Source organism: Cucurbita pepo, chromosome 9 (genome assembly GCF_057944985.1).
Source record: "Cucurbita pepo subsp. pepo isolate OVF chromosome 9, ASM5794498v1, whole genome shotgun sequence".
Classification (NCBI taxonomy): Eukaryota; Viridiplantae; Streptophyta; class Magnoliopsida; order Cucurbitales; family Cucurbitaceae; genus Cucurbita; species Cucurbita pepo.
This window is the reverse complement of record NC_141806.1, coordinates 10886231-10903874: the sequence shown is the minus strand read 5'-3', so window position 1 is coordinate 10903874 and position 17644 is coordinate 10886231. Positions and strand designations below refer to the sequence as shown.

Here is a 17644-nt window from a genome sequence, read left to right as displayed (position 1 = left end):
TTAAGCATGTTGATGACTATTGAATGACCGTGTGATCTAGATGATGTATGTACATGATTGTGAGTTTTTTCCATATAGTTACTATACTTTGGTAGACTCTAAATTGTGAACTTGTCTCAATTGGTGAGGGTCTACATAGAGAGATGTGAAGTCACCACCTAAAATCTGTGGTATAGTAGAGTGTGCTACTAAAGGAGCTTCAGTTGCACTTAATGATGAGCCTCTCTTGCACTATTGAGGGAGCCTAAAATAGTGCTTAATAGGGAGCTTGTTAAGTATCGTTAAGGGAGCAACAACTAGCGTACAACATTAGACATTATGGATACTATGGGTTGACTATAGAGTTGTTACTAATCAAGAATTCTATTAAGAGAGACATGATCCATATATGTTAGATGACACTACAGTTCGAGATGGATGAGGTATCTACGTTCTTCTGCATATATCACGTTAGGACCTAGACAAACCAATAAGATTAGTAACCGATCAACTAAGTGCATCTAGAAACCCGAATAACCTAGATGAGTGAAGTACACCTTGAGAGAGGAGTGACAAGGCTTGATAGATCAAATGTAGGGTGATATGGACCATGGAATTGGTAGACCATAGAAATCCAGACGAGCTCGATGGAGCCGTGCACCTAGGTGTTGTCCTTCAATGACCTATGATATAGATACATGATATTAAGAACATTGAATGGGATGACTCGTAACGAAGCCGTCGTTGATAGAAGTGTTTTGGAGTCGTGTAGCTGCAGTAGGACTTTTAGATCCGTGTCCTATTGTCTTTACGTATTTTGGCAGTGTATTCCATATTTGAACATTTTGTGAACTCTTTTCTTTAACCCCGAAAATATATTTGAATGATTTTATTAATTTTATAAATTTATATTCTAAAATTGTTAATCTCCATCGTGTTACCTTTTGTTTTAAAAAGCAAAACTTTACGGGTTTTACGACTAGTATGTTATTTTTGAAGCTTATTTATTTATTTTTATTAAAGATTTTCCTTATTTACTTATAAGAATCAAATATGATAGTTCAACTAAATGATACTGTGATCTTAAATACTTAATTATTTAGATAACAATCCTAATATAAATAGATTATGAAATTTCAATTATGAATGAAAGCTCGTTATTTAGAATTTAAAAATATACAAACATATTATAAATTTAATAAATAGCCTTATAAAATATTTTTATATGAGCATATAAGTTATACTTTCATACTCTATTATACCATTGATAATAACTAATACAAAAATATTATAAAAATTCATAAATTTTTAATAATATCGATCGCCGGAAACCTTTCAAAATTCTTTATTCTATTAAAGGTGGTCGCCATGGGAAAAGTTGCCATTTCTACATTCTACATAGCATTTGAGGATGAATTGAAGATGAAGATACACTACTATAGCAAAATTCTTCTAACCAAGAGCTCATATTTGACTCATCAAGTATACGTTTGATAGTCATCCATCTTTGCTCACATAATATGCTTCCTCTAAGAATATTACCTTTATTCTTTTGAAGTTTAATTTTTTTTTTCTTTTTTTAATTCTTTACGTGTAGACCTATTACAAAACACAAAGAACAAGACAAAGGAAGAAGTTTCACATAGAGGTAAAAACTGAGGTGGTTCGATTGCGAGCGTCTACTAGGCTTAATGGACCATTGGGCTGCGTGTGTCAGGTGGGTTGTGAGAACGGTGGAAACGGGTATGGATATGGGTATCTGACCCGCATTTTGACTCGTGGATCCTTTCTTTCTCACCCAATTTCTTCGAAAGTTTCAATTATATTTCACTCTCTTCCTAAAAGTTTCCGATGTACTTCTTCGTTGCTCTTCCATTCAGATCCCGACTATCGTTGACTCCATTTCGATCTGTCTTCCACTCTCGCGAATTTTACAATTGTATCGTATGTATGTTATGGCTCTTTGGTTGAGATTTCCAAGAACCATGTTGTTTTATGTATTATGTGAAGCTATGAAGAGAATATGCGTGACAAGAATATTAGTTGGGCAATATGGATAAGAATGTTATGCATGATGTAAATAATTTCCAAAATGCCCCTATGATGAAATTTGTGATGAATGTTGTTATATGTTGTCTATTGTGTTAGAAAGAAGTTTCAACAATTGTGATATGTGCTTCAAGTGATTAGTGGATGTTATCTCTCCGTCGAGCTTGTTTTCTTGTATGTGCGCATGATATAGTATGTCTTAGCTCCATGTGTTTGACTGTGTGTTCTTCCTGTAGAGCATGTTTATATGCACAGAGCTAAGGCGTTAGAGTTTGGTTGGCTAGACGATGACCTATGTCAGAACGCCTCTAGTAGACTAAGTACCTTAGGATCGTGAGTGACGGTCAGAGACTTTAGACCCTTGTGCTCCCAGACTAAGAAAGGCTCGAGGAGTCAAAACAAAACAACTTGGAAGTAGAAGTCCATGTTAAGCCACCTAGCCGTCCTAGGAACCCAATAGACCTCCTTAACTCCCAAATATAACCAAGGCGAAGTTTAAATTATATATTACGCGCTTAGGTTGTCGATAAGTATCACTCCCTAGAAAAAACATGAATGAAAGAAACTCAGGTAAGATTAAGGCGCGATAGCTTGTACAGTCTAAACTTTGATCTGGGTCAAAACGTTTCCAGCAGACCTTATCGCCTAGGATCGTTAGCAAGAATCAGAGATCTAGACTTAAGTGCACCTAGAGACTTGGATTAGCCTAAAGGAGTTAGCCCTCAGCGTCTTGGAAGCAGAGATGAGATTTAAACTACCTAGAAGCCCCTAAGAACCTTGTAGGCCTCCACAGCAACGAAGAACGACCAAGATGGCTCATCAGGCTAAAGAAGTGTCAACAGTGTCACTAGTCTGTCTACTACCCTTTCTGCTCCTGTTTTGTACCATCGAGACTCTACTCCAGTTCTTGTACCGTGGTGCTAGGCGTCACCAGTTAGAGTAGCACGACACAAGCCCCTACCTAGTTGAAATGGCTAGGGGTCTCATGAATAAGATATCTGTGTTGTAAACCCAACCTTGAGCGAGGGAACATGGGACCATGTAGGTTGGCCCAGTAGCCGACAAGCACATGGGGTATCGTTTTCCCCAAACTTTGGCACTTTATGGTCCCGTGGGAGGATCTGGCAGCTAACCTCCATGTATGATGTTCAAATTCAAATCAAGCCATACTGTTTCGCAGCTTATGAGGTCTATCCTTAACCTAGGACATTGATCATTCACTACATAAGCAAGACAAGCTACCTAAGTCGTAGAAAAGAAAGATTGGAAACCTAAAATAGAACCCTAGGGGGTACGCTTCAATTTAAAAGACTTGCACGGAGTGTTGCGGTACCCAGTTATAGTACTGGAACCTAGGCCCAAACTTCTTAAAGTCTTAAGTAAAGCCAATGGATACTTACTAGGTTAAGAATGCAATAAGATACAAGTAGATTGCTTATTGAGTATTTTTCCATGCTTGATAACTCTCCAAAAATATAGTTATATCAAGTTTTTTTACAGTTAATTTCGTACTTAGACTCATCATTTTCTCATTAATTGCTCCATTTATTCTAATTAGTATACATGAAATAGTCAATTGTGGTTTAATATGAAAAGAAAATCAATTTGCATAAATCGAGTTTAATTGTACACTTAATTGAGTTATTTGGTAAAATTCCAGAACAATTATGCTGAACCATGATGCTGTAGCAAATCTGGAAATAACACTGCTTGCAAATCTGGAAATAAATTGCTGACCTTGATGTTGAAGCAATCTGGAAAGCAAACTTTTCGGGGATGACCTGAAAATTTTAATCCACATCAGCAGTCCACGTGGATCATTGGCTACCAAATTAAAAACATCATAGGTGGACGATTTTATTCTTTCTCAGCCCTAAATGAGAAGAAACAACCATTATAAAAGGGTAAGGATATCTAAAATAGAGGAAAGCCACACTTTGGGAGAGAAATCGGATTAGACAGCAGCAACCTCCGCTGCTGTGAACTGCTGTGAAACCAGAGAAGAAGAAGAAAATACTAATCCAGCAGCTGTTGTCAGCCGAAGGAAAAGGAAACCAACAAGGATTGATTAGGGCAAAGAGGTGGACGTGAGAGCTCAAGGGAAGGGAACTTCCATTGACGAACGACAACAGACCGGGATAACTCTCTATTTCCTTATTCTCTTTTCTCATTCCATCAATTTTATATGATTGAGATGCGAATTCCTCTGTTTAATTCAGGTTGTATGGAGAGCTAAACTTTATAGGGGAGACGAGAGAGTTTTATATAGTTTAAGTATGTTGACGGTATGATTTTTAGTTTATTAAAGAGTTGTTGTTAATGATTTACATGTGTGTTTAATTAGCTACTTTACATACATAGTTGTTCTCTTATTCGGGAGAAGAGAGGGAGCAATGAAATCCTCTCTGATACTCTAGTTCCATAGCAAGGAGACTGGAAGGGTAATAGAAGGATTAGGAATAATTCTTCTCCTAGAGCCTTGTTAATAGAAATTACAACGATTATGGAAATAATCACCATTCATGACCCTCGGAAGTGGGCTTGAGAATCTATTAAAAGGAACTAAAATCTACCACAAAACTCGACAACTTATCTATTTAATCTCTCTTAGCCAAACCTTAGTTGATTTTCTCATTATTTTCTGTTTTTCGACAGCAGTGGCACTCTGCTTTAGTTTTGTTGAAGTAGTCAAAATCACAACACCCACTTGAATGTTACCAAAAAAAAAAAAAAACTCACTTAATTTCCAGCAATTAAATTTACCAAAAGGATAGGTTCTCCTTGGAATCGATAATGTACTTATTACTTGATACTTGTGATAGTGTATACTTGCACTTATTCTTGTGAGTTTTACATCATTTTAATATATACATTCACAAGCGATCAACGCCCCTAATTTTCTTGCCCCAGATTAGTGACGTCACTACATTGCCTTAAATACATATGCAAAAATTCACAATTAATACTTAAAAATAAAGTCATGGACTTACATATTTAATTAAAAAATAAGAAGTTTGAAATAACAGTCTTGTAACCTGAAATATAAAGAAACTACCTATTAACTATTAAATGTAAAATAATGTATTCTACTACCCTATCTTGACCTATCTTGACTTCATGGCTTTTCTAGCATTCTTCGTCATCTATGGTAACTTTACCTTTACCTAAAAATATAAGGGTAGCATGTGGCTTCAGTTTTTTTAGAAAAACTCAGTAAGTCACCTCACTTTTGACGTTAGTAATGCAATAATAAACATAACATGATTGGGACCTATTTTCAAATCATAACATGACCTTATGGTCTTTCCAGCTATGGGTATGGTTCGATGTGTGATACTTCTCCACACACGGCCCACGTATGCGCACATGGACCCACCAGGCAGGCTCGTATCTGTACCCCTTAGGCATGACTTGGTTGGGCACAACGTGTTAACACGTCACCAGATGCCATAGAAAAGGAAAAGCCCACATGATATCATGGCAAATATAAATATCAAAGGTACGAATTCGTACTAGCATAACATAATAGGGAAGTAACCTAATGCATATGACATACATACATGCATGAGGTCCCCATGATTTTCATTCATAACATAACATTAACATCATTCCCTTTCTTCTTTCATCCATGATAGTTTCATATATGCATCATGTATACATGACAGTCATCACATAATCCATCACATAAATTTACATGGCAAGACATAACATGACATACATAACATTTCATTTCATTCATAACATAACGTAATGGATATCACATGCATACATAGCATAACATCATATGTCAATACATAGAACAGATAAACATAGCATAAAATAATATGGTGTGTGGAGGGGACATGAGGCATGCACCATCATACATCATTCAATTATCTAACTTCAATAGTAAGGTCACTTACATGATTGGCCTTGTCCAAAGTTATTAATTACTCGGTAGTTGTATCGAGCACTATACTTCGATGTTTAATCACACCTATCACATACTTAGGACATATCAATATCTTAATCTAGCTAAACATGATGATTATTTCCGATATAAGTCCTAAAACTATATAAAATTGAGTAAACGGGAATCTTACTGGCCTTAATTGCCCTTAATGAGGTCAAAAATGGCTTTATGAGGGTCAAAAACTTGGGGAATGGTATAAATTTTGTACACTAAGCCACCAAGCCGTCAAGTTAAGACGTCGAGTCAAGCCGTCAAGCCGAGTCAACTGAGCTGCTATGCAAGCCAACGACGAGCCAAATTTAAGCCACGGCTGGGGGAGATCATGTGTCGAGTATGTGTGCAGTTGAAGGAGAGGCGAAAGTCGCTTCGAGTCGAGGCGCGGGTTTTCGAGTCAACAGTTGAACCGACCTCACGCGTTTGGTTTTAGGCTATGAGTAATTGGGTCATTGAGTCGTGCACGTCTAAAGTAGGTAATTGTTTCGTGGGATGCAATGGGTTGGGTTTGTGGGTTAGGGCTCTAACTTGAGTCCGAAAGATTCATCTCCTCTACCCGAGAACATAGACTAAGCCTTCGGTCTTTCCCCCCTCTTTTTCAACGACTTTTCAATGTCGTTTACGTTTTGTTAAAGATCACCTGGTTTAGATTGCTGTTAGTTAGTATTTTTTCTGTTAATGTTTCTGATTAAATCTCCTTATAGTTAGGAGTTGATTTAGTTTTGATTTGTTTACTAGTTTGTTACCAGATAACCCGATTTTCTGTAGATTTTTAGCAGATTTTTTAAACTTTCTTTTTATATTCTCTCTATATATAGAGAGCATTCTTGCTCTTAATAATATATCTTCTAATCAACCATTCAATCACTCATTCTTTCATTAACAAATTGGTATCTGAGTCGTCTTCTCAAGGGATCTATGAGATCAAAATGGAAGGAGAATCCAGCTTTTCAATGGTTACACCACCAATCTTTGATGGAGACAATTATCAAATATGGGCAGTTCGTATGAAGACTTATCTGGAGGCTTTGGATCTTAGGAAAGAAGTAAAAGAGGATTACGAGGTCCCTCAACTTCTAGCAAATTCTACCGTAGCACAAATCAAAGCATAGAAGGAAAAGAAGACAAGAAAATCAAAGGCAAAAGCTTGCCTATTTGTAGCTGTATCTCAATTGATCTTCATGTGAATAATGTCCCTCAAAACAGAAAAGGAAATCTGAGATTACCTCAAGGTTGAATATGAAGGAGATGAGAGGATTCGTGGAATAAAAGTCCTGAATTTGATTAGGGATTTCAAGTTGTAGAAGATGTAGGACTTCGATGAAAGAGTACTCTGACAGACTTCTTAGCATTGCCAACAATGTGAGATTGCCTGGTTATGTGATAAATGATTCCAGGATTGTTGAAAAACTGCTTGTTACTGTTCCAGAGAAGTTGAAGCCACCATTACTACTCTGAAGAACACCAACGACCTATCAAAGATTTCTCTTACAGAGCTCTTGAATTCTTTACAAGCACAAGAGCAAAGGAGGTCTATGAGGCAAAAAGGGGTGATTGAAGGTGCCTTACGTCTGTGAAAGGAGAAATAGATTCATAATGAAGATGACAAGATGCATGCTTCATGAGAAAGATCTTCCAAAACGTTTGTGGAGAAAAACAACAAACACTGTTGTGTGCTTGCAAAATCGAATTTCAACAAAAGCTATGAAGGACCTGACACCATTTGAAGTTTAATATGGTTACAAACCTTCTTTAATGTTCCTTAGAGTATTTGAGTGTCTTTGCTTCACTTACATTCCATAGGTCAAGCGTGATAAGCTTGACAAGAAGGCAGAAGCTGGCATTTTTGTTGGGTATAGCACTATATCCAAAGCTTACAGAGTTTTTCAACCACACACTAGTCGTGTTATTGTGAGCCGAGATGTTCATTTTGCTGGAAATGAGCAATGGAATTAGGAAGAACTGACGAAGGTGAATTAGATTTCTAATGCACCAAACAATTTAATCTTTGGTAGCATGTTAAAAGAGTCAGAAGAAGAACGACTAGAAGAGTCTGAAGATGAACAACAAGATGCTTTGGTTGATGATGCACCTATCAGAGGAGCTTTCGGTGACCGAGAAAAACAATACCAGAGAGTTGGTTGATCAACCTCTAAACAGAAAGAAAATTGGAGTAGGATGGGTGTTCAAGAAAAAGATTGGAATTCACAGCGTCTAAACAAGGAGGAGTGTTAAAGATCACGTGTTTGTTTAGATCGTTGTCAGTTAGTATCTGATTAAATCTCCTTATAGTTTTGAGTTGATTTAGTTTTGATTTGATTTAGTTTTTGATTTGTTTACGGTTTGTTACCAGATTTTCTGCAAGTAGATTTTCTAAATATCTTTTTGTATTCTATATATATATAGCCTTCTTGCTCTTCATTATACAATCTTTTCATCAACCATTCAATTACTCATTCTTTCACTAACACAAAGAATCAAGTAAGAGCTGGTTAATTGACAGTGGGTGAACAAATCATATGACATATGACAATGAGTTTTTTGAAGAATTAAAAGACACTTAAGTCAAGAGAGTGAGGATTGAAAATGGTGAACACTTTGAAGCAAGGGAAAAGACACAGTAGCTATAACAAGCAAGTACAGAATTTATTCAAGATGTTTTATTTGTACCTAATATTGATCAAAATCTAAGTGCTGATTAGTTACTTGATAAAGGCTATAAAGTGTTGTTTGAGAATAATCAGTGCTTGATCAGAGATCTAGTGACAAAGACTGTCTTTGTTCGAGAAGTTCAAAAGAGTTTTGATGAGACTCTTTGCTACTGCAAATATGAAGATCAAATTGTAGATGTCCTTACCAAACCTCTGCCACTTAGCAAGTTTGAAGATTTAAGGAAAAAGCTTGGAGTTTGCCACATCTAAACAAAGGAGTGTTAAAAGATCATTTGTTTTAGATTGTTCTGAGTTAGGAGTTTAATATTACTAGATTTTTCGCAGATTTTTAGCAGATTTTTTAAATTTTCTTTTTATATTCTCCCTATATATATTAGAGCTTCTTGCTCTTAATAATATATCTTCTAATCAACTATTCAATCACTCATTCTTTCACTAACACGTTTGATTCCGTCGTCGTTCATCCACCTCTCATTTGTACAATAGCACCACGACACTCCTTTGTTCCTAAATCTCCAAAATCTTCATTGAAATTTGAAATCCTCGTCGTATAATCTCTCGGTCTCCTTCTCAGATAACACTTGATTTCCCTCTCAGCCACGTGTGTAGATTACAAAAGAAAGGAACGTGAGAGTTGGTGATGGAGAGCATGAGAGTGGAGAGGCTTTAAGGGGGAGGTGGGGCGGTTATCCTCGTGAATATATATATATATATATATATATAAATATATATATTATCAAACCATTACAATTTCTATACTCACCCTTTTCCCCTTTCTTTTTCAGGTGTTCGTAGGCTGGCGGTCAAGGTGGAGGAGTGGTCGAGAACTGTGCGATCACAGAAGGAGTCATTCCAGAGCATCCGTCCATTTTTATATTTTGGAGTCTTTTGTATAATTATTGGTGTAATATTTTGAACTGCATTGTCTTATAATCCAATTCAAGTTAGGTGTTCTAATTTAAATTTTATTAGGTTTTCATCTAATATCTTATTTTACTTTTATTTTAATTGATTTCGCCTGTGTCTTTTTAGTAACTGTCCAAGTTTGATTTGAAGTCTCGAAGATCGTGTCATGATAATTTTCATACTTATTATAACTAATACAAAAACAAAGTCATAAATTTTTAATAATATCAGTCGTCGAGACCTTCAAAAAATACTATAAACGGTCAATTATAGCGTTTTTCATTAGCCAGGGGATAAAGCCACTCTCCGGTTTCATGCCTAAATGGAAATTATTTGTTCTATTAATGGTGGTCACCATGAGAAAAGTTGCCATTTCTACATAGCATTGGAGGATGAATTGAAGATGGAGATACACTCTTATAGCAAAATTCTTCCCAAGAGCTCAAATTTGACTCACCATGTATACTTTTGACATTCATCCATCCTTCCTCACACAATATTCTTCCTTTATTCCTGTGAAGTTTTACCCTTTTTTTTATTCTTTGTGTAAGTTCAACGCTAGCAAATATATTGTTGTCTTTGGACTTTCTCTTTCGGATGTCCCTTTAAGGTGAACAAGATAAAGGAAAGAGTTTTACATAGAGTGTAATAGTTTAAGCACACAGCTAACATTGATATTCATAACCATTAAATATGATACAACACTACCAACTAATACCTAATATAAACTAATTAAATATTGAAAATAAAATAAAATATACTCTAAATCAAATCATAATGAAAAAATATTAAAATATAATATCTAAGATATATTCCATAAATAATATATCTCAACACAGTTATTATCTTTTTTGGACTTTCCATTTCTGACTTCCCTTCAAGATGAACGAGACAAATGAAGAAGTTTCACATAGAGTGTAGCAGCCTAAGTTTACCGCTAGCAGATATTATTCTTTTTAGACTTTCCCTTTCAGACTTCCTTTCAAGGTGAACAAGACAAAGGAAGAAATTTTACGTGAGTGTAACAGTCTAAGCGCACAGCTAACAGATATTATCTTTTTTGGACTTCCCTTCAAAAGAACAAGACAAATGAAGAAGTTTCACATAGAGTGTAACAGCTCAAGCCCACTTATAGCAGATATTGTCATTTTTTTACTTTACCTTTTGGACTTTCCGACTTTCCTTCAAGGTGAACAAGACAAAGGAAGAAGTTTCAAATAGAGTATAACCGCCTAAGCCCACCGCTAACCGATATTGTTCTCTTTTGGCTTCTTCTCAAGGTTTTTAAAAGCTAAAGAAAAGTTTCCACACCCTTACTAAAAAAGCTTAGTTCCCCTCTCCAGTCAATGTGAGTTATGTCTGATGATATCAATGAACCCTTAAAAATCACGGTTATGCCTCCACCATCCGACAAGCCTAACGACAAGCCGAAATCCCCAGAAATCCATTTTGGTTTGCATGAAGTATGGAATAAGAAGTGGAAGGAAGGGTTGACGATTCATCACGCCTACATTGAGATAAGAAGTGGAAGGAAGGGTTGACGATTCATCACGCCTACATTGAGAAGGCCGAACCAGCTGATCCCAAAAATGAAGAGTCCTCCTCTCAAACCCACCATACCAAAAGAATGAGATTTAATTGGAGGGTTCCTTAGGGTTGTAGGAAAATGTTAAGGTGATGATATACTTAGTTTTATTGTTTAAGTTAAACCGTTGTACAAGATATCTAGTCTTTTCGTGCTGTTTACATACTCCTCACGGTTTAGAGCAGCTTGCTGAGCTCCGTAGCCTTTTCCTCCCTCTATTCCTTGACCTATTTATTTCTTTTTCTTTTTCTTTTTCTTCTTTTCTTACTCTCATCTGATTTAAGAAAAAGAGTAAGGTCAGGAAGGAGCGAACCAAGCAGCTTTATCAAGTTCTTGAATAAAGAGGCAGACAAAGAAATGATGTGATCTTCTTTACCATCCGAAGTCAAAGTCAGAAGACGAAGACGGAGTCTATTTGTTTTTCACCTATTTACACCGAAAGAAAGAAGAAAAGAGAAATTCAAGCACGAAAACTAGTACTCCTCATTCACCTCTCCCTATTTATTCCTTCAAACACGAAGAGTAAAGAAAGACTCAACTCAAGCAAGATTGATTCGAGAGATGGAACTTGGTCTCGTAGCTTCTCCCCTGTATCATATTTTACCCTTTATTTATATGCAAATATTTGACAAGGTTTTAGCTTAATGAAGTTGGAAAAGTTAGGAGGACGTTCATTTTCCTGTTAATTTGACAAGCATTAGATTCTTCGAGATGGGTGTCACTGAAAAAATTATCCAAAAAATCAACCATATCTTTATATCGTTTGGATCGGGATAATTTTTTTTTTTTTAATTTTTTTTTTTTGACATTTTTCTCATATATTCAACAATTTAAAATTACTAATCATATTGTGACAGTCTCCTTGTATGATTTCTTGTGAAAGTTTATCTAACTTCTATTTAACATATTTTGTAACGACCCTAGATTTATGATAGTCTAAAGTCGCTATTGTAAGCATAACATACTCATTTGTGTGGAAATAATTATTTGAAACTATAACATAAAATACTGTCATAGACTTACGTGTTCCAAGATGTCTTTAAAATAACATAACAATTTCTTAATAAATAAACATAGAGATAAAAACACCTTATTGTAACGTAAGTCTAAAAAAATAAATACAACTATCTTATGCATGTGTTATGGTCTCGACTTGCGATATTGTCATTAGTCGTATAGGAGTGTCTTGCCTTTATCTGAAATAGAAGTAGTGCGTGGCTTTACTATTTTAAGAAATAACCAGTGAGTGACCCACGGTTGGGGTTAGATGCAAACACATGAAATCGTGAATGAGACCTATCCTTTTCGTGTATATTTCCTTGGGCGGCTATTGTAAATGGGTAATTGGATGTGTATTTACTGTTCTACACACGGTCCACATGATCATCATACAATGTATTTATTGTTCTAACGGTCCACAGGATTAAGATCAAATCGCATATGATCATCATCTGAAATATTAATCTTCTCAATTAACGGAATTATAAAGAGTGATTAAATATTTCTTGGTCTAGTCTTATACAAACTCATTGTATAGGATACCCCCACTTGCGTGTCTCCAAATAAACGATTTGGATCAAATCATTTGTAACAGTTACAAAGTGGGTCATATCAATAGTGTTATCAAAATAAGGCACCCAACCTTATCCATATATTATAGACTCTTTAGGTTATTACTAGGACACGATCCTCTTGTATGTCAACCACATATTGTTCAAGATTACATCAATAATCTTGGATTTTCATACGATGGATAATAATTAAATTACAAATAAAATAATAAAAATTATTGTTAAAAACTAAATAATTAATTACGAGGCTTTAGAACATAAATCCCAACCGTTAAATGACCCTAGAGTTCGAGATTGATGAGGCATCCATGTTCTCCTACACATATCACGTAAGGACCTAGACAAACTAATAAGATTAGTAGCAGATCAACTAAGTGCATCTAGAAACCCGAATAACCTAGATGAGTAAAGTATACTTTGAAGGAGGAGTGACGAGGCTTGATAGATCAAATGTAGGGTGATAAGAACCATGGAATTAGTAGACCATAGAAATCCAAACGAACTCGATGGAGGCGATGCACCTAGGTGTTGTCTTTCAATGACCTATGATATAGACACATGATATTAAGAACATTGAATAGGATGGCTCGTAACAATAGCGGTCATTGGTAGGAGTTACGTATTTTGTCATAGTATTCCATATTTGAATAGTTTGTATAACTCTTTTGTTTAACTCCCACATACGTATTTGAATGATTTTATTAATTTTATAAATTTATATTCTAAAATTGTTAATCTCCATGGCATTACTTTTTGTTTTTAAAATGCAAAATTGTATGTAACAGTCCATGGTTTGAAGTACCAAATAAATAAATAAGTATTGAATAAATGTTATTAGAATTTAAAAATATACAAACATATTACAATTTTAATCAAAAGCGTTACGAAATATTTTCATATCAGCATATAACCTATACTATCGTACTCTATCATCAATAATACATAATACAAAAACACTCTAAAAATTTGTAAATTTTTAATAATATCAATTGTCGAGACCTTTGAAAAAGACTATAAACAGTCAATATAACGTTTTTCGTGAGCCGGTGGATAAAGTCACTCTCCCCTTACTTGCCTAAATGGAAATTCTTTGTTCTATTAAAGGTGGTCACCATGGGAAACGTCTCCATTTCTACATAGCATTTGAGGATGAATTGAAGATGAAGATACACTCTACTATAGCAAAATTCTTCTAACCAAGAGCTCAAATTTGACTCATCATGTATACGTTTAACATTCATCCATCCTTGCTCACACAACATGCTTCCTCCAAGAATATTACCTTTATTCCTTTGAAGTTTTAATCTTTTTTATTTATTTATTATTATTCTTTACGTGTAGACCGTTACAAAACACAAAGAACCAGATAAAGGAAGAAGTTTCACATAGAGTATAACCGTCTAAGTTCACCGCTAACAGATATTATCCTCTTTGAACTTTTCCTTTCAAACTTCCCTTCAAGGTGAACAAGACAAAAGAAGAAGTTTCACATAGAGTGTAACCGCCTAAATTCACCGCTAGCAGATATTATTCTCTTTGGACTTTTCCTTTCGAATTCTCCTTCTAGGTGAACAAGACAAAAGAACACATTTCACATTAGAGTGTAACCATCTAAGTTCACCATTAGCAGATATTATCTTCTTTAAACTTTCCCTCTCGGACTTCCTTTCAAGGTGAACAAGACAATGGAAGAAGTTTCACATAGAGCGTAATAGCCTAAGTTCACCGTTAGCAGATATTATCCTCTCTGGGCTTTCCTTTTCGGACTTCTCTTCAAGGTGAACAAGACAAAGGAAGAAGTTTTACTAAGTTCACCGCTAGAAGATATTATCCTCTTTGGACTTTCCCTTTCGAATTTTCCTTCAAGGTGAACAAGACAAAGGAAGAATGTTCACATAGAGTGCAACCGTCTAAGCCCACATCTAACAAATATTATCCTTTTTGAACTTTCCCTTTTGGACTTCTATTCAAGGTGAACAAGACAAAGGAAGAAGTTTCACATAGAGTGTAACATCCCAAACCCATTGCTAGCAGATACTGTTATTTTTTTTACTTTCACTTTTGGACTTTCCTTCGAGATGAACAAGACAAAGGAACACATAGAGTGTAACAGCCAAAGTTTATAACTAACCGATATTGTTCTTTTTGGGTTTTCTCTCTCGGGCTTCCTCTCAATGTTTTTAAAAGCTAGAGAGAAGTTTCCACTCCCTTACAAAGAAAGCTTCGTTTTCTTCTCCAGTCAATGTGGGATCTCACATACAAGTAAAAAACTAAGGTCCGTTTGCAAATTCACAATCAAACAAGATTTCTAAAATTTACCAAATATTCTTCAAACTCTATTTTACCCGAACAAAGTCAAAAAGTTAATTAAAGTAGGGGAGGCTTTTTAACACCATGTTTATCACTCAAAATCTTTTACTTTTCCACGTTAATCTTTCGATTTTTTCAAATGTCGTGTTGTTCTTATCCACTAACACCCTTTTTGTTCCATCTTATAAATAGTTAGTTAAGCTAATTTTACAGATACAAACAAGCATACATTGAAGCTCTTAATTTTTGTTGTGGAAGGTTGTAATAATCCAATAATGGAAAAGGGAACGCAAGAGGAAAAGAAAAAGAACACGCAAGAGGAAAAGAAAAAGAACACGCAAGAGGAAACAAAAGAGGAACAGCAAAAGGGGCCTCACAGAGTACCAGAAGAAAATGCCTTTCTAAAGACGGGCAACAAGGTTTGCCCATTGGACAGCCTCTTTGTTTTCTTTTCTTTAAACTATATCCTATGAAACTCAAGATTTTTATCAGTTTTCTAACATTTGATCCGTGGAAGGTCAAAATTTATCCGAGAGGCTTTAAGATCACATGGGGCAACGATGATCGCTATTGGAAGAAACTCGAAGGGTCAGTTTCTCGATTAAGCTTTTCGATATAGTATACTAATGGTTAAACAAACTCATATCGATTCATTAATGAATGAAAATTAAATTAAAATTTAGATTTATAAATATATTCTAGCTGATATGGTTTTTTTTAGGGTTTTTCTCGAAGTTTTTACGCGTTTGCTAGAGAGAGTTTCCATAAAAAAAAAAAAAGTTTTATTCTCCTCCTCCTCCGTGTCCACACCTTTATAAATAGTGTTTGTCCACACCTTTATAAATAGTGTTTCGTTCTACTTCTCAATCGAGGTGTGATCTCACAATTTACCCCCTTTAGGGCCCAACATCCTTGGCACTCTGTTCTCTTCTCCCATCGATGTGAGACCCTCCAATTCACCCCCTTCGGAACTTACCGTTCTTGCTAGCACATCGCTTCATGTCCACCCTTTTCGGGCTCAGCCTCTTCGCTGGCACATTGCCCGATGTCTGGCTCTGATACTATTTATAACGACTCAAGCCCACCACTAACAAATATGATCCTCTTACCACACCCTTCTAAAGAATGTTTTGTTCTTTACACATACCATATTTGATTTTTTGAAATATAATATTACTAAAATTATTTATTTAAGGATATGTATTAAAATTTATTACAAAATAAACTAAAAAAATCTAAAATCTAGTCCCAAAATTAAATTATTTTAATAATTTGCCTTAATAAAAATTAAGTCTAAGCCCACACTATTACTAGTGGGATGTCCACATTCATAGGGAGAAGAACGATCCTTTGTAAGGGTGTGAAAATCTTATCCTAGCAGACTCGTTTTAAAATGTTGAGGAAAGCTTAAAAGAGAAAGTCGAAAGAGGACAATATTTGTTAACGGTGGGCCTGGGTCGTTACAAATGGTATCAGAGCCAGACACCGGACTATGTGCCAGTAAGGAGGCTATTCCCCAAAGGGGGTAGACACGACGGTGTGTCAGTAAGGACGCTAGGCCCTAAAGGGGGTGGATTTGGCAGGGGCCCAAAGGAAAGAGTGTCAGCGAAGGCGCTGGACATTGGTTGGTGAGGAGAACAAAACACCTTTTACAAGGGTGTGGAAACTTTCCCATAGTAGACGCGTTTTAAAACCTTGAGCGGAAACTGGTATGCTAGGGACAAGTTTTCACACCCTTTCTCTTTCCCTAACCGACGTGCTATCGCACAATCCTATCTATTAATTATTGTCTACAAATTTGTGTCATTTTTGCAGGAAAATAGATTGTGCGGCAGAACTGAAGCAAGTTTCATGGCTGGAAGTAGCATGCTCAACTAAGGAGGTGGAGTCTGGGAAGACATATAAAGTGGGTTTCGAAGTGTCATTGAAGCCAGATGCGTTTGGATGGAAGGATGTCGATGTTTATGTGATGGCCAAGGTTGGGAAGTCAGGGAAATACATTTATAAGAAATTCCAACTTCACAATCCAGACAAACGTGAAAAGATAAGAATCCCTGATGAATTAAAAGAACCCTTAAAAATCAAGGCTACGTCTCCACCATCCGACAATTCGAAATCCCCAGAAATCCATTTTGGTTTGTATGAAGTATGGAATAAGAAGTGGAAGGGAGGGTTGACCATTAATTACGCCTTCATTGAGGAGACCGAACCAGCTGATCCCAAAAATGAGGAGTCCTCCTCTTAACCCCCAAACAAATGAGGTTTCATTGGAGGGTTCCTTAGGGTTGTGGGAAAATGTTAAGCTCGATCATATACTTAGTTTTATTATTGTTCAAGACGGTTATGGTTGAATTATGGTTTACTATACTCTTTATTATACACGAGTATCTGGTACAGCATATCTAGTCTTTTTTTTACTCCTCTTTATTATAAGCAAATATCTGGTATAATTGAGGACATTTAGCGGCTAGGTATCATATTTGACTCCTTATTATATGCAATTACGGTGTATCCATTTATTACTATTTCCATTTTCGATTTTGTAAATAATTATAAATAGGGAATTTTCATTTCTAGCAAATATTTCACAAGGTTTTACGTTAATGAAGTTGGAAAAGTTACGAGG

General features: G+C 35.7%; 1 protein-coding gene across 1 annotated transcript; it reads left to right on the top strand.

Moving 5' to 3' along the window:
- Positions 1–15223: 15223 nt before the first annotated feature.
- LOC111801993 (protein PHLOEM PROTEIN 2-LIKE A9-like) lies at positions 15224–17417 on the top strand. The gene is made up of 3 exons (XM_023686254.2): positions 15224–15437; positions 15536–15606; positions 16834–17417. The coding sequence occupies exons 1-3, from the start codon at positions 15294–15296 to the stop codon at positions 17261–17263; spliced, it is 645 nt and encodes a 214-aa protein (XP_023542022.2). The 5' UTR covers positions 15224–15293; the 3' UTR covers positions 17264–17417.
- The last annotated feature ends 227 nt before the right edge of the window (positions 17418–17644 follow it).

What these genes read in the sequence shown, in the direction of transcription:
- LOC111801993 (XM_023686254.2), top strand. Translation starts at nt 15,294, where the DNA reads ATGGAAAAGGGAACGCAAGAGGAAAAGAAAAAGAACACGCAAGAGGAA. An exon ending in TTCTAAAGACGGGCAACAAG is followed by an intron (nt 15,438 to 15,535) that starts GTTTGCCCATTG and finishes GATCCGTGGAAG; the next exon opens with GTCAAAATTTATCCGAGAGG. An exon ending in TATTGGAAGAAACTCGAAGG is followed by an intron (nt 15,607 to 16,833) that starts GTCAGTTTCTCG and finishes TCATTTTTGCAG; the next exon opens with GAAAATAGATTGTGCGGCAG.